Below are 25,176 nucleotides of genomic sequence, written 5' to 3'. Positions count from 1 at the left end.
CTTTTGTCTTAACTTTCTCTATAATACACTGCAGCATGCTGTCAACCTCTTTCTTACAAATCTGTTCTCTAATACCTGTCGATCTGCCAGCTCCTGCATGTGCATATGGTGCTGGATAAATACATCCTTTTCTGCTGAGTCCTCCCTGCCCCAGGACCATTGTCATCTGATGTTGGAGGTGCCTGGCCAACACTCTGAAGTCAGAATGCAAGGAAGGAAAGGGCTGGATCTTATTGAAATCGTGATTTTAAAAAAATTCCTCCGCACCTTGCACAGTGGTTTGGAGCCCATGAATGTTTTGTCAAGCTCCCTGAAGCTTACTGCAGCCGCTGTTGTTGAGCTTTCCAGAAGGCTGCACCTAGGGACCCACTGGCTTGGCTGAACCAGCTGCTTTCACTGGTTGTCTCAGCCCTATACTTGGCTGGGAGGAGGGAGCCAGCCATCTTCTCGTGCTTATCTGGCACTGGCTTGCTCAGCCCAGCTATATTACTGAGTCTTACTGCATTAACCCCTGCAGTTATTCATCATCCTGCACATCGCTCCTTCTCACAAAGCCCATTACAGCCTCCACCCCTCATTCATTTCTTAGCTCTGTAGCGCGCGTACAGCTCACTGCATTGCTCACAGGACTATACAAAACTGCTTCGCAGCATTCGCGCGGGATCCCCTTTACCATCTGTCACAAGTACTCTGCTACTCATCTCCTTCCTATTCGCAACAGAGGCTGGCAGGCTCCAAAAGAATTTGTTTTCTTTGCTTTTCTCTCTGTCTTCTCTTGGGTGGAATTATGCTAGACTCATTTGAAAAGTTCAGTGTAAGGTATGATTGAGAGCCAGTCAGCCTAGCCAATGAAAAATACATTCCCCAAAGAAAAAAAGGGCTAAATATGTGGCTTTGAGGCGGTGTTCTCACTTCGTCTCTTCTTTCCAAACGTTATGTGCCATCTCTGTCTCACTCTTATGGAGCTGCAGGGAAGGAAGAAGCAATTTTAAAGTTGTGTCTGCGTTCCCATCTGCTTCTGTTGACTCTCTGCATGGTATCAGCATGCTGACCAACTGACGTTTGTTAGCACCACAAGGCAGAGGTCTAGCACCACTTTGAAGATTTTTGATAAGCCTTTGTTGGCTTTAGTAACAGAAAGGGTAAACTCCATCAAATATAAGTTACTTCAGATTAAACCAGGAAGACGTGTAAGAAAATATGCAAATTTGTCCAGCCTACTCTGTCAGAAGAGGAGGGAGTGCAAGGCCTGTGGGTACTTAAACTGTATCCTTTTATTTTTCTGTGATTATAAACAGCTTGCATAGAAAGGGCTGTAACCAACTCCCAACTTTGCTCATCCTGTGATGCACAGAACTTAACTTACCTCTTCAGTGGCTGTTAATACTTTTTGCTTTGAATGTGTAACCAAGAGCATAGTCTTTCTGTGTGGCATATTAAAAAGGCTTTTTTGGTGCCTTTGTTTGAAGTAAGAAACCTAAAAGCATGGGGTACTTGGGTAGCAGAGTACTGTTGAACTAGGAGGACTATTGTAATCACAGAGCAGCTGCACTGACAGTAATGTTTTCACCACAAGGAAAATTAAGTCTTTGTGCAGTAATGTAGAAGGCTGTCAAATCTGGAAAATATCTCTGTGAGTCTGTCTGCAGGCACATCAGCTGGAACCAGCTGAGATTGCAGGTCATGAATGGGGAAAACAAAATATTTTCCCGTATAGTTAGTTTGTAAAAAATGTGTTGCATTTTACTCCTGATAAAGGCTAAATTCTGTTGCGCATCTATTGGCGGGATATACTGATAGTTAATTGTCTCCTGTTACATTCATTGAGTGCAAGTGAAATTATTAAAAATAGAACAAAACCAACAAACAAACTCAAACAAAATCATGTTTACTTTTTAAATCAAAGCAACTAACAAATTGATTGCTGCTTCTCTGGTCCTGAACTAAGACATTTTTTAATTTTCTGGGCTCAATTCTGAGCGCAGTATCCAATGAGAAATGGCTGCGTTTGCTATAAAACTGATGTTTGGTAATTAGACAAATCCTCTGCTCTGGCTAATGTCTGTCCTTCTGTTGAAAAAGAAGGATTCCTGCACTGCTCGGTGCTGCTCCTGTGTTGCCGATACACGGATCGGGAGCCAGGACCCAGTTAGACGAGTAAACATCGCCCAGTTCTGCCACACTCCTTGCACAGCATCCTTGCATTTTGAGAAATGCACTTTATTTTTTTCCAGTAACACATTAGTATTTCTCCAACCTTGCTCTTTAAATCTTCTGACCTACCTGTGGTACTAAGTATAAAATACTGTTTACTGGCTCTGCAGGTTCCTGAGTACTTGCGTCGATGTATATGTGACGCATTGCGTTCATATGATGATTGCTGCACAGGCATTAAGATTCTTAGATGTATAATACATGCGTTTTTTCGTATACAGTGTAATACTTGAGTGTTAAACACCTTGGTGGTGTTATTGCTAAAGCAAACACTAATAATAAAGGGGAGAGAATTTTTTGGTACGGAATGCTAAGATACAGTGCATAGCTTGAAGCGTTTCATCTTGTAAGCAGAAGAGATCTTCTTTTAAAGTCTTAAATCCCTTCTAACATTTACCCCACCAAAATGGTAGACGATGTCTGGGATTAGATTTACGCTCCTTGGCGTCAGAAGTTGGTGTCAACCTGTCAAGAGCTGAAACTGCTGTTCTGAGATGTCTAGATACTTCAGTCTAACGCTGAACTAAGTTATTTCTTCCAGAAAAGAGAATCTTCATAGTTGATTCCCTGGCTGACTTTCAAGTCTGTTTAGATGCTTTTAACAGTTATATTTTCCTGAGTAAACATAGTCGATTTTCAATCTTTGCAATGTGTTCGGGGAGATCAGTTTCTTTTGTTCTGCAAGAAAGATACAGATGGTGCATCACTTTAGAAAAAGAAACATTTGTGCATTTATTGATAAATGATGCACTGTAATATATTGATCTGATTCTGATACATAAATCGCCCTTTTCCCCTTTTCTTTTTCTCTTAGGCAGAAAACCTTCTACTTGATGCAGACATGAACATTAAAATTGCGGACTTTGGTTTTAGTAATGAATTTACAGTCGGTAATAAACTGGACACCTTTTGTGGAAGCCCGCCTTATGCCGCTCCTGAACTTTTCCAAGGAAAGAAATACGATGGTCCTGAAGTGGATGTGTGGAGCCTTGGGGTGATTTTGTACACACTAGTAAGCGGATCATTGCCGTTTGATGGTCAGAATCTAAAGGTACAGTTACAATATGAAAGCTTAGCTTTTACTCTCTCTATAAAATCTTCTATGTCATTGGCAGGCTTACCTTTTAAAACTTTGTTTTAAAGGAACTAAGGGAGCGAGTACTGAGGGGGAAGTACCGCATTCCGTTCTATATGTCCACAGACTGTGAAAATCTGCTGAAGAAGCTACTAGTACTGAATCCAATAAAACGAGGCAACTTGGAAGTAAGTAATTTTATCTTAGAAAAAAAGAGTTTTCAGATTAAGAAAGAATAAAATACAATAATTGCTTAAGACTTCTTTATTTTTCACAATAGGTACTGTCTTCCTGTTTTAAGGGCCCAAAAGTCTTGTTAAAAATAATGAGGAAATGTCCCAGATACAGTGCGACTTGAAAACAGAAAGTGTTAATGAATTCAAGTCTAACCTTAGTTGCAGCTGACTAAAGACTATCATTTAAGAGCATTTCAAAGTGCAAACTGCTCCCACTTGTTTCGGTCAGATAATGGAGCTAGTTGAAAACGTGTGGAAAGCAGGACAAGATCGTAAATATCTTCTGCTTGGAGTTTTTCAGAAAAACAAAACCAGCAGCAGGCAGTACCATAAGCATTTTTCATCCAGCATGACTTCTTAAAAAGGATAGACAGAAGAAGAATAACTGCAATTAAAAACTATGTGGGTTTTTTGTTTGTTTTAGTGCCATAATACAGATAAACACTAAGAACTTTTTGAATGATGATAAGCTAAGAATTGCTAGTTATTTCTGTTCGGTCCTTTCTTTTCCCTCTTCTGGTAGCTTTGTTTCTGAATGGCTGGAAAATTAACATGTATAATAATACCTGCTGTGTCCCTCAGCTAAAATCTGTTTTGAGAATTTCTGCTGAGTTATGATGGAGGATTTTTTGTTGGTTAAATTAGGTCTTCTCTTCAGGGGGCGCAGAGAATATCTGTGCGTAACTCGTAAGGTGTCTGAAAAAAGGTTCAGTGCTTTTTAAGGGGCTGTTTTGTTCAAGATTGCTGTATTGGCATGGACTCGCTGGATAACTCAGGAGCTGATATTTAACAAATACTTTGTATAGAGTTCATTCTAAATGCTGCTCTGTTCTATTTTGTGGATTCTTTAACAAAGAGAGACTTTTTAAAATAGCATCTACTTACCATAGAGATGGAAGTAGAGCAGAAAATAAATAGAATGGTTTTAAAATAGTATTTGCATGAGTTAATTGTCAGTGACTTTTGTTTCATCTTTCTGTGCATACTTGTGCAGCAGTGGATGGTGTTCCAGAGAATAGATCCCATTTAAGCAGCTTCTTATTTGTAGTGGCATGACTTATGCTTCCTGGCATGGATGCTACCTGTGCAAAGCAGCATGTATTTACTGAGCTCTGTCTGCAGGCAGCTTATTTCAAGCTGGTGCTGCTTTGTGACGTGTTATACATATTTTTAACTTGTATAAAATCTGTGCTGAAGGGAATAGTGAATGGTGGCGTCTACTTTACGGATACTTATTAATTATGTTGTGTTTATTATTGTCCAGAGGACATAATGATAAGATCGTAGTCACTCTGAGATGGTGAAAGATCGCTTTTTTTCCTCTGCCGCATTTTAAGTTTTAGGAAAATAGATTTTTCCTTTTATTGAACTTTCCTCTGGATTTTCAGTCGTTCTCCTCAGATCTAATTTCACTTTCCTTCTAGATACTGTAGTGTTATCCGGTTCTTCTAAAATTCCTTCCTGTCCCTGGAAAGAGGTGTCGGATAGCAGCTTTGCTGGAACAGCGTAGTTGTCAGATTGTATGAAAGAGCGAGTAAATGTTATGTGTGACACAGGCGGGGGAGGTCTTGTGCCAGTACCAAAATACTAATGATAACGGGCATTGATCAGTATGCTCACCTGAGGGAGAGAGACATCACAAACTTTTTCAAAATGAATGTTCCTGAAAACACATGTTTGTTGAATTAGAAAGCTATGGTACGTGGGTTGGAACAAAATGACTGTTTCTTCTGTCTGAGCACTTCTAAAAATACATCTTTAGATTGAAAGTATATATTTATTAGAAGTTTCTCAAAGTGGAAAGACAATATCATCTTAGGTGGGGAGGACTTTTGTTTGTGCTTTGTCTTTTAATTATTTGCTCAGTCACAGCCATACACCCGCTCAGTTCCCATGCATCTTTTTCCCAGACCATCCAATCGGATGCTTGTCAGTGACATTAGCATCAAAGCTGAGACTGACACAGGATCAGCACCATATCGGTTAGGCTTAGCACTCTTCCTCTGGTAAGGACAAGGCAAATTTTTATTAAAATGGCTCATCTAGACTTTTTCATGGTTGCAGCACAGAGAAAACATTTTAGAAGCAAGAGAATGTTGTTGTAAAACAGTAAATCTCAGGAAGAGATGGGGGAAAATGCATTGTCAGAAAATATGTGGATCTCTTAACTATCAGAATTACAATGAATTCCTCCTGCCCCCCCCAGTCTTCAGTTCTTTGCAAGGCAACACTATGTGAAATTGCTACAGAGCAGATTTGTGCTTACAGAGAGTAATAAAATAAATAATTTTGAGATAGACAGGTCTTGAGCCAGGCCAGATTTTTATTAGACATTTTGCCAGAAAATTGAGGGAAGCCTCACTAATAATATACAGGTGGTTGAAATACAGTTTAGGTCAGATCTTTAAATACCCTGACCAAGGTGACTGCTCTTTCATCAGCTGACTGGAAGCCCAGCTGAACTTACGCAGATGTAATATTGATCCTGGAATTGCATCATTTGTGTCACTTCAAAATGCTTGATTGTAAGAGCCTGTTTTAAGAGTTGTGCAATAACTCAGTACGCCTATGAGATCATGTATTTTAAAGACAGAAGCTAGCAAAATTTTAGATGTTTAACAGATGGAAACCTAGAGCAGATTACATTGAACTATAGATCCACCTACGGAAGAGACATGAAAAACTGTAAGTGGGAATTGTTGGATTTGCCTGTTAATTCAAGAAGAATCAAGAAAGGGGTGGGTAGGATTTGAGTGGTGTGATTCCTGTCATCACAACACCTCATCGTGCTTAAACTTTAAAAGCAATTAACAGTATTTTTAAAAAAATTGTAATTGCAGATACTGCATAGTACTCTTGGGGAGTCTATAACGTTACTGGAAGGCTATAAATACATAACCAAAGTCTATTGTCAAATAGACGTATGCTCTGTAGGCCAGAAGTGCGGTATGGCAATACATGTTCACAATCCCTTTCCCTCCATCCCCCCAAAAAAACCCAAAACATCAATTCTGTGACAGAACTTTGAACACATCTTTAAGTTTTATTGTCAGCAAAACATTAACTGGCCCAAGTACCAAGTTCTGTATTGTTCTTATAAGGATACAGCTATTTGGGTCTGTAATTTGGCAGCAGCGCTACCTACAAAGAATTTGGTTGTATTAATGGAAAGCTGAGTCTCTTGCTCTTTGTGAGAAATAACTTAATTCGGTGTTGGCGAGGCGTATTTGGAGCTTGTGGGAAACTTGACTTTGCTGGCACTTGTTTCACTCTTCTGTCAATCTAGTGAGCAATATTAGCATCTGTCCCTAAAGAGGCATATGTGCCTGTTGCTGTAGGAGGGAAAATGTTTTTAGCTGTTTTAAAAAAGATGAGTATGTCCTTAAGGAGAAATCGTGGTGGTGGTTAGGGATTCCAGCTGATCAGTCTTGCAGGAATATAAAAGATCCAGGCCACAGCAGAAGGAAAATTTCCAAAGAATGCTAGAGAAATATTTAAAGCAAATATCTGCATAGCGTAGAGAGAGTTAAGAGGCATTTCTCCCTCCAGCCAAACTGTGAACATATTTAGGTCAAGCACAGTGAGAAGATCCATAGGAAAAAATGACCAGTTGGCATCACAATCTTGAAATAAATGACTGTAGGAAGCTTTGGCACGCTCCTGAAATATTGCTTAGTTTCTAAACACTTCCTCTGTTACTATTTGAGAGAGATTTTTTTTTTTATTGTGATAGAGTTGGTATTTTAGTAACATCTAGGGATCCTAACCAAGTTTAGGACATTGAGTGTCAGGCCCTTGGCAAGACGAGATTAAGAGACAGTGGAACTGAAGGGTACAAAATTAAAGATTTTTGTGTGTTGGAACTGAGGGGGGAGGGGGGCGGGTTTGCTCAGTATTTTTTTTCTGATATTTTGGGTGGGAGTGTTGTGTTGTAAAAGGTAAATAGTCCAGAGGAATGAACTAATGGAAACAAAAGGATGTGACAGATAAAAGAAGAAACTAAAATGTGAGGGGGAAAGTTGTAAGGGAAAAAAGCAGTATTCAGATTATTATGAATTTTAAGTTGTTTTTCCCCAGATCAGCTAGCACAGATTTAATCGGATATGGCAAATGGCATATTGACCTAAAGCTTATTTCTTTTCTTAGCAAATTATGAAGGATCGGTGGATGAATGTTGGCCATGAAGAAGAAGAACTAAAGCCATACACTGAGCCTGAACCAGATTTTAATGACACCAAGAGAATAGGTAAGACTTTACAAGGATTTTGGTTCTGATGTACATAGGGAATTTTATTGTGTAAGACAAACTAAATTCTCTTATCAAATTTGAGATACAATCTCATTGTACGAGTAAAATGTTTCCTTTTTATTACAATGAAAAATTTCATTACAATGCCCTCCTTATAACTACTGTTGTGACTTCACTGAGCTGACATGAATCTACAAGCACAGCAAAAGGCAAATAAGATTACAAAATTCAACAGGCAGAAGGAAACAGATTTTGTTATAAGGGCAACAGTTCTTATCCACTGTGGCCAGAGAAAGATACTGTGTTGGTCCTGTAGCTGTTCATAGTTCCTATTTGCCAGTGTTCTGTTTGTTTGTTGAATAATATTTCATGTTGAACTACGTTGAATAACATAGTTGAGAGTTTTCGAGAAGAAAATAACAATGAAAGAGTGGTTGTAGGGGTGTTTTTTGGCTTTGCACAGCAAAGATGATGCTGGTTGAGTTGAATCCTAGGTACCCGTAAAACTTTAACGTTTTTTTCTGTTTTCATTGTTCTTAAGTTGTCAGTAAACCCAAGCACTTATTCTGCTAATGTATCTAACTCTTTTTACTTCTAGACATTATGGTCACAATGGGCTTTTCAAGAGAAGAAATCCATGAATCTTTAGTAAACCAAAAGTACGATGAAGTCATGGCCACTTATCTGCTTCTAGGTAGAAAACCACCTGAAGTAAGTGCTACCTAATTTACATCTTCTGTTTGGCCTTTATATCTGGCTGGGTTGAATATTCTGGCTGTTGATGTTTTTATGAACGATTTTGTAACCTCTTTTAAAAAAAATTGTGACTGATAACTTATAAATGCCCGTCCCTTTACATATCTTCTTGGATATCTTGTTAGTTCCCATATGAAGAAATAGACTGAATATAGTGTCTTCACATTTGCTTGTAAAAATGTTGAATTGCTTTTTTAAAAAGCTAGCTGTTAATCTGAAGTGACATGACTTCGAAGTGCTAAGTCTTCTTCCTGTCATGTGTGTTTACAGTTAAAATCTGAAATAGTTAATTTGACTAGAGCAGTTATTCTTCTAAGATGTGGCTTCCTCTATGTCTCAGAAATGTACTCGTACTTTCTCACTCGTATTATAGTATATTCTATTAGTTAATAAATAACTGCATCATAGTCATTAATAAATTTGTGATAGAAAATCTTTTGACGGTTTTGGAACTGGAGGCATCTGTAGATCTTTTAGTTCGACAGGGATTTTCAAGAAATCAAGCCGAGATTTCTTTTTGAAGAAAAGGCTTTCTTTTTGAAGAAATTTTTTTTTCCTGCTGCTTCCTTGGCCTTCCTTCATTTCCAAGATAATGTAGGTCTGATATGGGCATCCTTGATTGCAGTTTCCCACATCTCTGAACCAGAATTCCCTTGTGGTGGCAGAGCATGGAGGGACTCTCTCTAAAATGACTTTTAGAGGATATTTGTCTTTTCCACTGCGCTTACTTACGACTTACGCTTCTTAGATATCAACAAAGCAGTGGCTGAGTTACATACCTTATAAAGATGGGTTGAAGGCCATAAAGAATCCTAGAATCAGTAGTACTTGCTTTTTTAGCCCTGCTGACTCAATCTGATGCATTCTGAAATAGTTCTGAAGCTATAAATGCTCTAGAAGCTTTAAAACAAAAACAAAACAAACAAGCAAAAGGCTAGGAGAGCCATTCTTTGACTTAGGTTTTAAAATAGCACAGTTTTTGTTAACTGTCAAGATTCTTAAATTTTATTTTGAGCATTCTTAACTAATTATCTTTAGCTGTGTGTTTTTAAAGCACATTAAACACAGATGAAGTGATAAAATTCATCTTGAAGAAAATTAAACTCTGGATACAATTTAAAATTTAAAAAAAAAAAAAGTCTTTGATTGGAACTCTTGCCTTTATTATGCCATAAAAGTACCAGTAATGTTGAATTTTGCTTATGCTTTGAAAAACTGTCTTTCCTGTAGTTTGAAGGAGGTGAGTCCTTGTCCAGCAGCAACTTAGGTCAAAGGTCTCGTCCTAGCAGCGACCTCAACAACAGCTCTGTGCAGTCTCCCGCTCACCTGAAGGTCCAACGGAGTATATCAACTAATCAGAAACAACGGCGGTTCAGTGATCATGGTGGGGATGACATTCCAACAAGTAAAGTAACATACACAATTTAAGTCTAAATGTGCAGTGTTTTGTGAACCTGGCAGGTCCACCACTCTGTGCATTTGTTGTGTATCTCATCGTGCTCCGCTGTGATGCTTTTATTTGTATGAGCGCTTCTATGGTAAATCTGGGTCAGTGTAATTTACAGATTTAATTTTTTGGGCGTGTTACTTGGTTGACTCACTAAATAAGAGCTTGAGGATGTTTCCTGTTTTAGGAAGTAATGGCAAAATAATGGCCTGGATAAACTCAAAGGCAGCAAACCATTATGTTTATCAGTACATTTGGAGTTGAGGCCAAATTGTTTGTTTCCAAGAGACTCAGGAAACATTGTCAGGTGAAAGTGGTTACATCAAAAAGGACTGCATATTTAAAACATTGAATGAAAGGTGTTATTTCCAATTTTTTCCCCATTATTTTTTTTTTACTATTCTCCCTGTGTGTTAGTGTGGTGGTGTTTTTTCCAAAGAAGTAACCGATATTGTGAAGATCATCGGCTGATGTGATGATTATTTCAAGGGAATGTAAAATTCTACTGATGAAGGATTTGCCCCAAAGCATTTTAAAGAATGATGAGGGGAAGGAACTGTAATATTTCCAAGTATAAATACGCTCTAAAACAAAGTAGTTCTAGGGCTTTCAGGGGAAAATGATTTTTCATAGGATTTAGAGGAAAAGATATGTGGCAAAAAAGTACTAAAAAAAGGTAATTTGAAAAGTATCTTCTAATTCCTTTTTTCATAATATTGCACAAATTGCATGGGTTTAAAATGAGAAGTGAAATATTCTTCTAGGTTTTACATACTGATGTGAAATGGGAACTAATTCTGAACTGCAAATTGGTAATGAAGAGAGGGTGGGTAAAAAGAACATGGGCTGGCAAGGCTCAGTTTAATAGGTTGGTATATGCGTTGAGTTTGCAGTCATGGTTGCTCAGATGCTTTTTTTGGACTAGGGGAATTATATTTAGACTATTTTGGCCAAGAAAAATGCGGTGATTATTTTTAGGTATTTATTAAAACTGTTTTTATTTGGCAGTTGGTCCCTCAATTCCTCCTGCTGTGTCATACACAAAAAGGGCTCAGGCAAATAGCGTGGAAAGTGAACAGAAAGAAGACTGGGACAAGGATGTCTCACGCAAACTTAGCAGCACTACAGTGGGATCCAAAGGAGAGATGGCTGCAAGTCCACTTGTCGGTCCAGAAAGAAAGAAATCAACTACAGTTGCCAGTGTGAGTGTGTGTGCTTCTGGCTTCTTATATTTATTTTTTTGCCCTGTTTAAACAAAATCTGCTGCATAAGGTTACTATAGACATAATGGTGACTGAATAAGCCACTGAGTCTATTTCTGGTAACTTTTACTGGCAGACAGAAATAGGCTACAGTGGATGTCTTTTAAAATAAACCTTTCCCTCCCCCCTCCATCTTTACTTTTTCTAACACTAACATAACAGTAAGCACAACAATGTCTGCACTTGGGCAAACTGAAGATCTGTCAAGACAAATAGGAGATATTTCAGGAAAGAATGTAAGGACAGAGCCAATATGGAGCGCTCTTTTTCTGGTTTCTAATGCTTGTGTATCTACAAGGAAGTCAAGGGACTTCCTGAATCAGAGATTTCATCTGAATAAATCTGCATAATATACCTCATGAACATTTTCTCTAAATTTGTCTGTTCAGCTTTCTGAAACTGCTTCATTTTGTGCTTCAGAAATGGGATGAGGTGAGGGGGAACCACCCACTCGTTCCCTGGTGTGTGTGTGTGTGTCTGCTGATGTTATACATTACAACCTGGTTCTTGTATTAAGAATGATTAATTGGCTAGTTCTTCTGTGATGATATCATTCGTAGTATAGTAAGCCGCTATCGTATTGCTGCCTCAGACATCTTTGTTCCAAATAGGAGAGGCTGTCTCTCCTGTTACGAAAGCATCTACTTTGCGTTGTGGAAGTAATATCGGTGTTTAGGATACGCAATGAAAAAGTAGTGCATAGTGTTTAAACAGCTACTTAGGAGCATGAGCTCATATGAGCGGGGGGGGCCAAAACAGAACCCCGAAATACACATGAATCGTAATTTAAGATTTCACTATACTTTTGCTATTTAAGAGACCCGCTGTATTAAATACAAAAATTCTGGCCACCTTTTACTACAGTAGATGAGCAGCAGGCATTCTCATTGTCCTTTGGGATTCTACGTGCTGGCTCCCATCGTGGATATTCTGGGAAGATGATATGCATTTCTATTAGTATTCTCTTCAAACAAAATAAATGCTGAAGTTCGTTTAACTCTTAATAGTCTGCAGGCTGTGTCTTCAGTACATCCACAGATGCTTTAAACATTTTTTTCAAATTTTAAATAGGGGCTTTTTCCCCCTCACAAAGAGTCTTTGAAATTACGGCTGTGTGGATTGCATGCAGGAACTTTGAGTCTTCTAAGATTAGATTTCATATCTGAGCTTTCCCAAGACTATATTGCCCCAAAGCTGATTACGGTCATGTATGGTAGAAGCTGATATGTCAAAAGCATTTCTCTGCTTTGCGAGAACTAATTAAATGGAGTATCTTTGCTATGAAGAATGAGAAATTGATTTACTTGCTAATGGCAACTTCAGTATTTGTACATTTTTAGCTCTGTTACTATTTTGGGGACTTTGTGAAAGGCTTTGTGATGGACATGATTAAGGACTAGCGGTGTCTGGTACTGCAACAGCAGTTAAGGTTGAGCAGCTTACACAGGAAAAAAGTCAATTTGTTTTTTAAATCTCAGACACTTAAAATGAACAAAGCTAATTTAATGTGGGTAATCTTAAAATACTTTTCTGTAACTTTGAGGGTAACATGATGTTAGGGAGGGCAGGATTTCTTAAAAACATATTTATCACCTTCAGTCATACTAGTTTAACTTAAGAGAGTTTAATTTCAAAATCAGTTACTGCAGTTCTTAATTCTCGTTACAAATTGCCTTTGAAACCATTTATTCGGTAGTCTCTGTGGGGTGATACTAATGCTGCGAAGCTGAGATGAGGGAGACCTAAACACACAGTAAATCTTGCAGAGTTCGTGGTGTCCTACGATACCCAAGTTAAGTGTATTTGAAATCTATTGCCAGCATGTGTCAGTATGTAATGTTAGCACTTTGCAAACCTCTCCCACCCCAAATTGGAGATGTACTATATTACAAACTGAGAATTGTACGTCCTGTACTGAAAGCAAGTCTTCAGCAGCTAATCTCTGCGTGGCAGGGGGAGGAGGAGAACGTTTGTAAGTATTATACAAAGTGTGTGCAAACTGAAATGAGTAACAGAAAGTCCCATCAGTGTTTGTTGCTACAAAACCTATTTGCCATGTTATCTGCACTGTAATTTCTGGGTTGACTGACGCAGATTGATAATATTTGCAGTTTTCTCTTGAAAACTGTTTTGACAGGGGGCAACAAACTGTAAGGCTGGAGGTCTAGTTGGCAACTTAATCTGCACAGGGAAGCCTTTCAACCAGCCAGATAGATGTCTTCTCTGGGATTCCACTTTGTTCCTTTGATCCCAGGGACAAATAATTTATTAATACAGTATGTGGGAACTAGATAATAATATTTGGTAAAGCAAGTGTCGGCAAAATTAAACTTCTCTATGTTTTCTTTTAGCATACTCTTAATGGTACAGTAATGAGATGGTGAATGACCTATTGGGAAAAAAATAGCTGATGATATAAATTATTTTTGTCAACAGATTAACCTAGTACATTTAAAGACATCAAGAACATGTATAAACGGCTGAAACTGTTTTGATTTGCTTCCAATGCTTACATTTCTGTACAACATAATATTTAGTAGAAGAAAGTATTTAATTTAATTTTAGTCTTTTCTTTCTTCTAGAATAATGTATTTTCTGGCAGTGGAATGACAAGGAGGAACACTTACGTTTGTGAACGTTCCTCAGATCGCTATTCTGCAATACAGAATGGGAAGGACAACAGGTATTCTTCAAGTTTTCTTGCTTATTAATTTGGGTACAAGAACTGAGGCGTGGAAGAAGCAGGTTATGCCATTAATACCGTCACGAAGCATGGTGTGAAATACATAGACTGTGTTTCCATCTCGTTTTCCACCGTGGTTTCTGTGTTTGTGATGAAATTTATAACTAGATGTGTAGCTCTGCCTTTGCCTCCCCTTATAGGATCACATTTATTAACTAGGGGTTATCTTCCAACGCAGAGTAAAGTAACTACACTCACAACTAAGCAGGCAGTTCTGCTGTGGAGACCTTCAGATGGATTGCCCTGACAATGTAGCCCAATCCTTTTTCATTTCTACTAGTAATCATTCAAAGTTGAAATTGTTAAGACTTGTTGATCCTTTCTGATATCATTCTTTTTTTTTTTTTTTGCCTAAATAATATTTTAGTAGAGGTGGTAACCAATATGTATCTGTATGTGGGATGATAATTACACTCAATTTGGTATGTTTTGTGAAACACACATTTAAGATTGCCACAATTACTTTTTTTTAAACTGTGTTCTTTGTTCATCCTTGGTGTTAGTTAACCCCTGTACCTGACTGAAAAACAAAATATCAGCTTTAATGGAGAGTAGTAAAAACTGGAATTTTTTTAGTTTAAAGCAATAGATCCTACTGTGTTTTTTTTTTTTAAGCTACTTAAATAAAACAGTTACGGTAAAATGAACCAAAAAGTCCCTATCATTAAATAAGTATCTAGTAAACTTGGATATCTAGTAAACTTGGATATCTAGTAAACTTGGATATCTAGTAAACTTGGATATCTAGTAAACTTGGATATCTAGTAAACTTGTTTGGGGTTGTTTTCTGTCTTAGTGCTTGAATTTTTTTTAAATGCATTTAATTTTGGAAATAGGAAAAGTATAGAGCTGTTGATCTCTATTAAAATGATTAGCTATGGAATATGTAAAGTACAGCTATTTAAATGGCTTTAAGGAGGTACATTAAAAAGCAGAAAACTAATTTTCAATATTTAATTAATTTCAAATTATTACATGGATGTTTTCAAAAGTGTCTTTCCAAATTATTGTGTGTAGTTTAAAATATTTGAACGAAGTTTGTAACGATTCTTTTTAAAAAGGAAAGAAAATAACATATTTTTTTAGATTTAGGTTAAAATATATACTAATATAATTTTTCTGTTCTGACAAAGTTTGATAACATTTTTGTTTCAATATATTTAATACCAAAAATACTATAATGAGAAGGATTTTATTTCAAAGTTTTTCATTTTACTCTTTATAATTAATTTTTTTCCATAGTATTGAAAAGACGGATGCCTCTTAATCCCTGTTCCTCTCATGAGTGCAACGAATATGCTCAGCTCTTTGAGCATCTTCGGAAAAATTAAGGAGAAGAATTTTCTTTTGAGTTGTGTATTTGCCTTTCCTACAATACATTGTGTTGCAGTTGCATTTGGATTTGGTGTGGATGAACATCTTGTGCTATCGGATTATTTGTCTGAAATCTTTAGCTCTTTGCTACAGATATTATTTAGCTTTGGGACTTCTGTTGCTAATACATTATTAATGCAATTTAGTTTATGCTTCTAGAGGCAAAGCTGTAGTTTGGCCTAAGTCATTTGACTTTTGTTTTAATAATTAATGACACAATAGTTTTGCTGCTACTTTCATCTCTTCCTTGCCACTTAGGCGAAGCAGAAATGAAAGTACTGGTAGAAGGAACTGTTATCTTGAAAGGGTGGAATAGTCCAGAGAAGTACAACATGGTCCTTTAAAAACACAGCCACTTCCAAGTGATAGCGTGTCACAAATGTGACAGCGTTTATAGATGTTCGAAGTCTTAGATGTTTGAGTGAAAATACGGGTATTCACTTCACAAAAGCAGAGTCTGTTTAATCAATTTATTTAAGTCTTTTGCAAATTTCTTTTTCAGTATTTTTTACTATTTCCATGTACTATTTGTAGTCTTCCTTCATTACTTTGAATAACGTGTGTGTAAGCCTTAATCTTGGGAGGAATGAAAAGGCCTAATTTAACATATGTGGTGATTTGATTTATGGATGAACATAATTTTCTCAGAATTCTGGTTTCTTTACTTTAACTGGCTAAGGTAGCCTGGCCACTCAGTCTTCTGGTTATTTAAACAGCACTTGCTGTGTTCTAACAGAAAAAATTAGTTGTTGTTTTCCCTGTTTTCTCTGGGGTTTTACACTAACCTTTCTTTACCCTTTTCGTTTGTCCATCCCTCCTGCCTTGCTGCCGTGGCGAAAGCCTGACAGAAATGTCTGCGAGTAGCACGTCTTCTGCAGGCTCTGCAGTAGCTTCTGCTGTGTCGACACGGCCTCGACATCAAAAGTCTATGTCCGCCTCTGGTCATCCTATCAAAGTTACACTGCCAACCATCAAAGATGGCACTGAAGCTTACCGACCAAGGTAATAAGTTGGTTATTATTTCTGTAATGCTGTGCACTTCAAAAATGTCGTTCAGTTCACGATATACTTCAATACGTTTGTCATCTATTCAGAACTGTCATTCTGTTTCGAATAGTAGCGTGGGTATTACAGATGATTTAAGCCTTGATTTTGTTCATCAGTCATGTTTGCATACAGTTAAAGAAGTGCCTTGACTGCCTCCCTCTGGAAGCTTCTGGAAAACTTAAGTAGTTAAAAATTTAACTAATTTAGACAGGAGCATACAACACAGGCCACCATAAATCCAAATGAATACTGAAATGTTAAGCTCTTGGTTTGGTGTAAATTGCTAGGCTCATTTCTATCTAAAAGCACCATAGTATAGTAGTTCTTACTATTAATTGCCCAAATAGCTTTATACATTTAGTTGTGCCAGATGATTACTACTTAAGAAATACCTGTTAAATTTTTGGAGTGCTTACGTGTTAAAAGGTTTGGATGAATGTATTTTTCCAAAGGAGGGCTGGGAACACTTTCAGATCTTACTACAGACTCTTCTGCCTTTTTCCTTTGTTCTGTTATCTGTGTGTACTTTTTTCACTGCTCTTAATACTTGAGATAATTTGATTTTTACAATGAAAATACCTCTTGATTATTTGTAAGTATGAATCATAAAAGCAAATCGGTAGCAGATTCAGGTTTAAAAAGAAAGAATCATGAGCGGGGTTGGGTTTTTTTTCCTATCTTTGAGAAATGGTTGTCATGTAGGAGGGATTCCAGCAGAGTCTTTCTCTTTATTTATGCTTCTGTTTTCCCAGCAGTGCAACTCAAAGAGTGCCTGCTGCTTCCCCGTCTGCTCATAGTATTAGCACTACCACTCCAGACCGAACCCGCTTTCCTCGGGGGAGTTCAAGTCGAAGCACTTTCCATGGTGAGCAGCTAAGGGAGCGGCGTAATGCCACTTACAATGGACCGCCCGCCTCACCATCCCATGAAACCGGTGCTTTTGCACATGCTAGAAGAGGGACATCAACTGGTATAATAAGCAAGATAACTTCCAAGTTTGTTCGCAGGTTAGTACCTCGATTTTTAAGAGAAAAACAAACAAAAAGAAGCCTAGCCTATAACTAGGGCCATAATTGCAAAGTCATTGAGAATTGCCAGTTTAAGTCTGAAGTAAATGTAAATTTAGCTAGAATGATGCTTGTTTTACGTGTTCCTACCAGAACCTGCCTTGTTTTACTTCTCTGTGTATATTTGTAACCGTTACGTTTGACCAGCTATTCTGCTGCTTTATCTTAAAGGAGCAAGAGAACGCTACTCAAAAGAGGTTTTTTGCTCATGCTTTCCAGCTGAAGTGCAAAGATGCTACAATTCATTTAAAATCAAATGAACGTAAATACTGAAAGCAGTGCCTTAAAAATTAGTTGTTATTTAATGTTACAATATTTTACTTTTTTTAACCAGATGCGGGTGCAAGGGCTGTACTTACAATTATTTTATTGCTGTGCTTAGAGGGAATAACAAATTATTTCAGGGAATTCTAAAATCTGTGAATAAATGAGAAGCTTTGAGGTGAGCAGAAGTCTGGATGTCTGGAAATACTAACTTTTCGGTATCGTGCAGCCTCCCATATCATGTACCAGCTTCTTCAAATGTAAATTCAGGATTCTGAAAAAAGAAAACCCACCCATCCTGGACCTGCATTCATTCCTGTGATGACGCTAAAACACTAATAATACTGTGAGGAGAGGCACTGGGAAAGATTTTCAAATACAGTGTGTAATATCAAGTGACTGTTGACTTAGCAGTCACAATAGCTTTCCCAAAAGGGGACTTAATTTTCAGTTTGCCTCTTTCTAACAGTGATTTTTACCTATAATTTTTAAGCCTACTTATGGATGTGTCCATACTGCATCATTATTAGTTTTACAACAGAATTATATCTTGTAAAGCTCTATTTTCTTCACAGAATCATGCTGTTATGTACTGAATTCTATCATTTGTGTGTAAAGCAAACAAAAGATAAATTCAAAGCTAGGTTATGCTAGCAGTTGCAAGTTTGTGAGTAAAATATTATGAATTGCATAAGGTGGTATTACAAGGGAAAAGAAGAGAAAGCTAGAAATGCAGTGACGTTCCTCATAAAATTGATTTAACCTGGTGAGCTGATAGTTTGTCAGTATGTATGGAAGTAATGCCTCCTATGATGACCCGAAAGAAAAAAAAGTATGTGAATGATTTTCTTTCTTCAGAAACCTGAAGATACAGGACTATGATCCTCCATTATTGGTATCTCCAGCACTTACGTAGTTGGGGGATACAGACTTCATTCTCTGGTTTTAAAAATAAAAAATAAATTAAAAAACTTACAGCAAAGTTAGTCAACTGTGGTGTCAGTGTAGATTTCCAAATGGGAAGAAAGGTATTTTCTGTTAAGTAACTAACCAATTTCAAGAGCACAGGCTATTTTTTTTTTTTTTTGGCTTTATAGCTCATTGCTATTTGCAAGGAATGGTATCTGGAATTTTTTTTCAAGAGTCAGATCAAAGAATTAATATTTTCATTATGTTAAACCACAATATTAAAATAATACTGTAAACTATGTATTTAGAATTAATATCTTGTAAATTGATGTCTTTTTATATGATCTTCATTATAGAACATTTTTATTCAATTTCCTATTACATTTTAGACTGCTAAAAATACATTTTCTTGTAGGGAAGGCCTTGTAGGGATTTTGTTTTGTTGCTGGGGTGGGGGGCGTGTTTGGTATTTTGGTGTGGTTTTTAAACTTTGGGGGGTTTGAAACTTTTAGTGGCTGGGATTATGTGGAGAGAGGTTCGGGGAGGGTTGCTGTTCTTTTAGGTGAATCACATAACTGCATGCTTTTTACCTTCTGTACTGTTCAGGAAATAATGGTTTAAAGTATACTTTGGTTAGAAGGTGTCATGAAAGACTTTTTACTGTCTTTTTGGCAAAGGTTCTGGTAAGTATGTAAAATAAATGTATAATGAGAATACTTAATGATCAGGGCATTGAAGTGTTTTGTATCAATGGTTTATGTCAAATGGTACTTCTCTGATGTTAGTTACTAAAGTATTTGTGTGTTGAAGGTATTAAATTAATTAGCTTATTTAAATTGGGTGCTAAAATGTTTGTACAGCAGCACTAGAACATACCTAGGTGGCTTGTACAATCTATGGATATTTTTTTTAAGTTGTTTCAGACTAAAAAGGCATTATACAAAACCAGTTCCTTGGTAAAGTACAGGTCTAATTCAGCAAGATGAAAAAAGATGTGTTTAACCTCAAGCTCACTGAGAGTCTTACCAAAGTCAATGTGACACCTGATTTGCTTAAAGTTAAGCAGAGGTCGAAGTCACCTCTGTGAACTGGGCTCCAAACATTTGGTCTCACAAACTCTTGGGCACGTCTTATCTGTAGTGACTTGAGTGTGCTTAAGCCTGGGCATGTGCCCAAGCGTGTTCAGGACTGAGGTCTGACGGCCTGGCCCAGAAGGGTGCAGAGCGGGGGCCCCCTGGACCACCTTGATCGACTGCTCCTCTGTGCTTGCTGGAATTACGTGTGGCCATTGCTCTGTCTGCAGTAGGTTGGGAACAACGTGTTAATTTTACCATCAGTTTAAAAAAAAAAAAAAAAAAAAAAAAAAAACCACAAACCAAAAACCCACAACATTAAACAACTACAGGTCAGAGCTGAAAGAAGTTAAGGTATCATAAAGGGAAATTAAAACTACAGCTGTGAAAAAATACTATTAAACAGTATTAGGTTTGACATTATTATACTGATTTATTTAGTTTTATTTTTTGTTCAGTAGCTATTTAACGTTGTTCTAGATGTAGGTTTTCTTAACTTTTATTTTTCACCTTTATCATTGAATCTCAACCTTAACTTTGTTTTGAGGGATCCAAGTGAAGGCGAAGCCAGTGGCAGAACTGACACCTCAAGGTGAGGAGCCACTATTAATACTTCGCTCCTAGGTCTTTCGCATCAAGGTTTAAGTCATTTCTTAAAGATTTTTAATCAGGATGTGAAATAGAATAGTGCTTAAGTAATCTGCATTTCCGAAATGTTTTTTATTTGGGGGGAGGGGGGTTGATGAGGTCCTTTATCCCTCACTTTTGCTTTCTTGCGAAGTATTTAATATAAAACTTTACTTAAGTGTATTCCTTGGAATAATAAAGCCCCCTGTAGGAGTTAACCAGTCACTTAGGCCCTTAAAATCATGTTTTGGCTTATAAATATTTAATGGTGTTTACTTTTGGTTTCAGTGGAAAACGTAGTATACTTCGTGTGTGTCTGTGTGTATATATGTATATAGTAAATTTATACTATAGTTACACTGTATTCATTACTAGAGCTGCTGTTTGCCAGAAGTAAACACCTTACGGTCCCTGAGAAATGAATGTCACTTTGCACTGAGAAACAAAATAAGTGACATTCAGACGAAAAGGGTGGCGACTGCTAAATACTGAATTTGTACGGCAACCGCTGTACGCAAATCTATAGATGCTTTGTTAGTAAGAAAGCATTCCTTCATATGCTTATTTTCCAGTATATCTGCTCTTTTGCCATGTTTTCAGCATTTGGTTCTGCATTTTTGGTGTGCTTAGCACAGTGCGTAACTTTTTATTTTTATGCTCTCTAATGAACAGGCATTGTAGTTTGCATTCTAAACTGGTCGCTTACAGAAAGCTATCAACTTAGTTTTCAAAACAGAAAGCCTTTATTTTAAAAAAAAAGCACATTCTTAACAAGATACATTGCATAATACACAATGCATTTTATCTGCGTTAGCCCTTTTCAATTCAAAGTCTATTCACTGTTGAATTCTTGATGTGGAAAGGGAAAAGATATTAATCAAATGTTCAAATGAAACGAAGTGTGAAGTTGCTTTCAGCTCTTGCTTTCATTCTCTAGCTTCCTCTACTTTTTGTCATCCTACAGTGTCTGTTTTGGGCTAAAAGTTGTTTTGAGATCTTATCCCTGCCATGCTCTATCCTTTAATATTGATGTGGTTCTCTGGGGATCGCACTGAAAGTTAAATTAAAAATGCTTGTTTTGACTCCTCTCTGAATAGCGACAGTTTATAGACTATCAAAAGGAGAACAGCACCTTTCCCCAGCGGCGGATGGGGAGACATCAGGTATCTTAACTACCTGGGACGAGAACAGAAATAGTTGGCAGTGGAATTACTTTAAAATAATTAGTGCTGTTCCTCAAAATGCTCATTCGGTAAGGAAGTGTCAGAGTAAGAACATTCATTGGAAATCACTCCCTTTGAAATTTTGTCCAAGTCATTGTATCAACTAAAATACTTTGTGTCTACACGCGGCTGTTTCTTCTGTGAAAAAGCTGCTGGCTGCGTACTGAACCGACTGGCAAACGAGCTGTTTACAACCAAATTACAGCACAAAATTCTGCTTCGTCAGAAGGTCTTTTTACAGAGAGAGGTCAAAAATACATAATTAATTCCAAAGGGGGGAAAGGCGGAAAAGAGGGGAGGGAATTAACCGAGGACTTGTGAATCGCAGGGTGGGATTTCTTCCTCTGCTGCTTTTACAGTATGATTTATGCTTCAGGACTGTGTCCCTCAACTTCAGTTTTGTTGGTGTATGGCATGCTCCAGACCATGAAATCAGCAGAACTTCAGTCATGCTTTTACATAGATTCCACTTTCTTTGGAGCAGTATGGAGTAACGTGTGTCTGCTGCAGTTACCATTGCACATGTCGTCATCAGAACGTTTTAGAGCAGGGGTTTCCAAACTTGCTTTGCTTCTGTGACGGCTACTGGGAGCTGCGCCAGTGCTGGTAGCAGCTCCCAGTGCTGTGCCGAAGCGCAGATGCGTGCCGGAGATGGGGCACAACTCTTGCAGCAGTATCCATCTCACTCTTTCGAATTAGCTTTGCCTGTGACTAGCGGTGTGTCGGTCGCGGTTTAGAAACCCCTGTTCGAGAACTGTATTTCTCTTCTGTCTCTCGGCTCTACTGCTTTTCTTTTTTGACTGTGTTCTGCGTGTCGCTTCTTCCAGGAGTGCTTCTGGGGAGCCGAAAGACAGAGAGAAGGAGGATAGCAAAGATTCGAAGCCACGCTCCTTGCGCTTCACGTGGAGTATGAAGACCACTAGTTCTATGGACCCGAATGATATGATGCGAGAGATTCGGAAAGTGTTAGATGCTAATAACTGTGATTATGAACAAAAAGAGAGGTTTTTGCTCTTCTGTGTTCACGGTGACGCGCGACAAGATAGCCTCGTTCAATGGGAGATGGAAGTCTGCAAACTGCCGCGATTGTCGCTCAACGGAGTCCGCTTCAAAAGAATATCTGGGACTTCTATCGCCTTTAAGAACATTGCATCCAAGATAGCAAACGAGCTTAAGCTGTAAAGAGAACCTAAATTTTTTGGGATCAGGGAAGATTCATACATGATCTACACTTTGAATGTACTGGTTATGCCTAATGTGATTGGCCTGTGAAACTCCCCATGTAGAAATTGCCCTTATTGCAATAAGGTTATACATAGTTATTCAGAATTGTAAAGTTAAATCCAGTATGACCTATATTAAATAACTGTAGCTAAAGAAGTTATGTTCACATGTACAGGTAAGTATATAGAGCATTCTGTTCATTTTATGTTCATAGAGTTGTATAATAAAAAGATGACTGCTTAAATTCAGATCTTGTATAGTTGTCTAGATTTCTGCACAGAAATGTATGTTTGACGCTTTGAGTTGGAAAAGTTCTTCCCTACCATTTACATTTTTGGTGGTTTTTATAAGTCTTACCTCTATCATGCGTTTTTTAAAAAACTTGTGTCCTGAGTCAAATGCACAAAAAATAGTTTTCATAACTGTAGCATGACCATTTTTAATTATTTAAAGATTGTTCATGATTTGAACCAAAAGTCGATGAATAATCGGCTTTTTGTTCTACACGAGACTGTTCCTGCTTATCTTTGGCTCTTATCCTTGTTGTTGGACAGTGTTTAGTTGAGGAGGAAAAATAAAATAAATACAAACATGTTTACAGTGTTGGCACTTACAGTTTAAAAACTTTGTTCTGCCTTGGGCCAGCTCAGAGCTGTGGGGGGGGAACAGAAACCAGGCGTTACGTGATGCTCCGTCTGCAAATTACAGTGCTTACTCCCATGGCCCGTTAACAAATGTAGCACCGAAATGGAGAACCGTAATTATTTCATTTGAATATCGTGGTGTAAAATATCACTTGTTTGCTGCCTTCAGAATACTACCAATTCCATTTTATGGAAATATGTTAATATTGGGACTGTTGAATAGCACAAGGTAATCTGAAGTGTTGACCAATTGTGTAAGTTAATAATACCACCTCAGGAATTAGCTTGGCTTTTTGGAACATGTGCCCCTGAAAGAGTACATGCAATTCCACCTAATATTTTACAGCTAAACATACATTGTTTATAATGATAAATTGTTGATTTATGCTTTCGTGGTTGTACAGTTTGTTCCCATGTAACCTGTTTGTGTTTAATATTTTACCAGATTTCTTGTATTTATTCCACATCATTATGCCTGTAACGTGCAGCTTTGTAATTAGGCACTTGCCTACAGAAAAGAAAAGAAAAAAAAAAAACCCACATTTTTTTCCCTTCATAATTAATGACTATAAACTATGTAAAACCACTAGTACTGGTACATTTTAATACTTGTTATTTTGTACTGAATTAACCATAGAGGTTGGTTGTGCAATGTTATTTAATGTCGTAATTACTGTAATATCAACATATGGGCCCCATCTGCACACTCTTGTGAAGAATAGAAAGTTCATTAAGAAATTGTCACTTTAAAAAAATAAAAATTAAAAAAAAAAGCTGTGGTAAACTCTGTAACCCTAAGTTTAGAAGGCTGTAAGTGTAGTAAATGTGCCATTCTCTAATGGCTTCTTGACCGAGATGGACTTTACATGCTGTACTGTGATGTAGCTTTTCCTATGTAACAGTTATGTTCGGAAATGGACGTGTATTGTTGCCTTAGAAAAAGGGTGGTGTTTGGAAAGAAAGAACTTGTAGCCCCTTTTCCTTTTTTTCTTTTTCTTTTTTTTTTATCTGATGTTCATTGAAACAAAATCTGATGCAAGTCATCTTGATTCACTGGTGCACTCTATTAAAACTTACTTGAACAGTTCTCATACTAAAATACTTTGTTGTTTGCCCTTTATGAAAGCGCAGTCATTACTGCAGGGTAGCAAACTAGTCGGAAGGCGGACAGCCTTCATCCTTCTACGGCGTGGGAATTCAGGGTTAGCAGTGCGTCGGTTCCGTGGTCCTGCGCTCCCCAGGAAGGATGGGTGGTTTAGCGCTTCTTAGAAACAGACGGGCAGCAGCTTTTCCAGAAACTTGCCAAAAATCAGCCTTGGGAGGGGTTTGTGTGTCTGCTCAATTTAACCCTGAATATCCATCAATGTTCGATTATCCTTGGAAACACACCACTGGAACGTAACTGTGACGTTAATCCAAGCTCGTGTATGAACTTGGTCATGAAACAAAACCCTTTGCCTTTTTGGAAGGTTCAGTGGCAAAAATATAGGTCATGCTGGGAGAGGGTAGATTAAGTTCTTAGGCCAGCTTCCTGCTTCCCAGGCTGCGTTTTTGCATGGCTGACTTTGCCCTAGATCGGCGCTGGTTTTCCAGCGCTTTGCGTAAGCGGAGCTGGGTCAGCATTGCACGGAGAGCATTGCCGGGGGGCACAGGTTACAAACTTCAGTTCAACCCTCCTGTGAAATGTGGCACCCTGAAGCGCCGATTTAATGCGTCTGTTTCTAAATATGGACAGTTTGCAA

At 37.7% G+C, this 25,176-nt stretch overlaps 1 protein-coding gene across 10 annotated transcripts in view; it reads left to right on the top strand.

Annotated features, from left to right (window-relative positions):
- Positions 1-24,521, top strand: part of MARK1 (microtubule affinity regulating kinase 1) — a 61,522-nt gene extending 37,001 nt beyond the window's left edge. For 2 of the 10 annotated variants that reach the window (XM_074579075.1, XM_074579083.1), the window contains 11 exons: positions 3,029-3,265; positions 3,358-3,477; positions 7,672-7,771; positions 8,373-8,485; positions 9,761-9,935; positions 10,986-11,179; positions 13,822-13,922; positions 16,197-16,358; positions 17,156-17,410; positions 20,264-20,308; positions 22,394-24,521. In XM_074579075.1, the coding sequence (XP_074435176.1) occupies positions 3,029-3,265; positions 3,358-3,477; positions 7,672-7,771; positions 8,373-8,485; positions 9,761-9,935; positions 10,986-11,179; positions 13,822-13,922; positions 16,197-16,358; positions 17,156-17,410; positions 20,264-20,308; positions 22,394-22,748 (1,857 nt within the window). In that variant the 3' untranslated portion in view covers positions 22,749-24,521. The remainder of the gene's footprint in view (positions 1-3,028; positions 3,266-3,357; positions 3,478-7,671; positions 7,772-8,372; positions 8,486-9,760; positions 9,936-10,985; positions 11,180-13,821; positions 13,923-16,196; positions 16,359-17,155; positions 17,411-20,263; positions 20,309-22,393) is intronic. The other 8 variants (XM_074579081.1, XM_074579084.1, XM_074579078.1 and 5 more) reach the window with 7 other exon arrangements.
- Positions 24,522-25,176: the final 655 nt, after the last annotated feature.

The sequence above is a fragment of the Larus michahellis genome, chromosome 3 (genome assembly GCF_964199755.1).
Source record: "Larus michahellis chromosome 3, bLarMic1.1, whole genome shotgun sequence".
NCBI lineage: Eukaryota > Metazoa > Chordata > Aves > Charadriiformes > Laridae > Larus > Larus michahellis.
The sequence above is the reverse complement of the archived record's forward strand: the minus strand, read 5'-3'. Positions and strand labels throughout refer to the sequence as shown.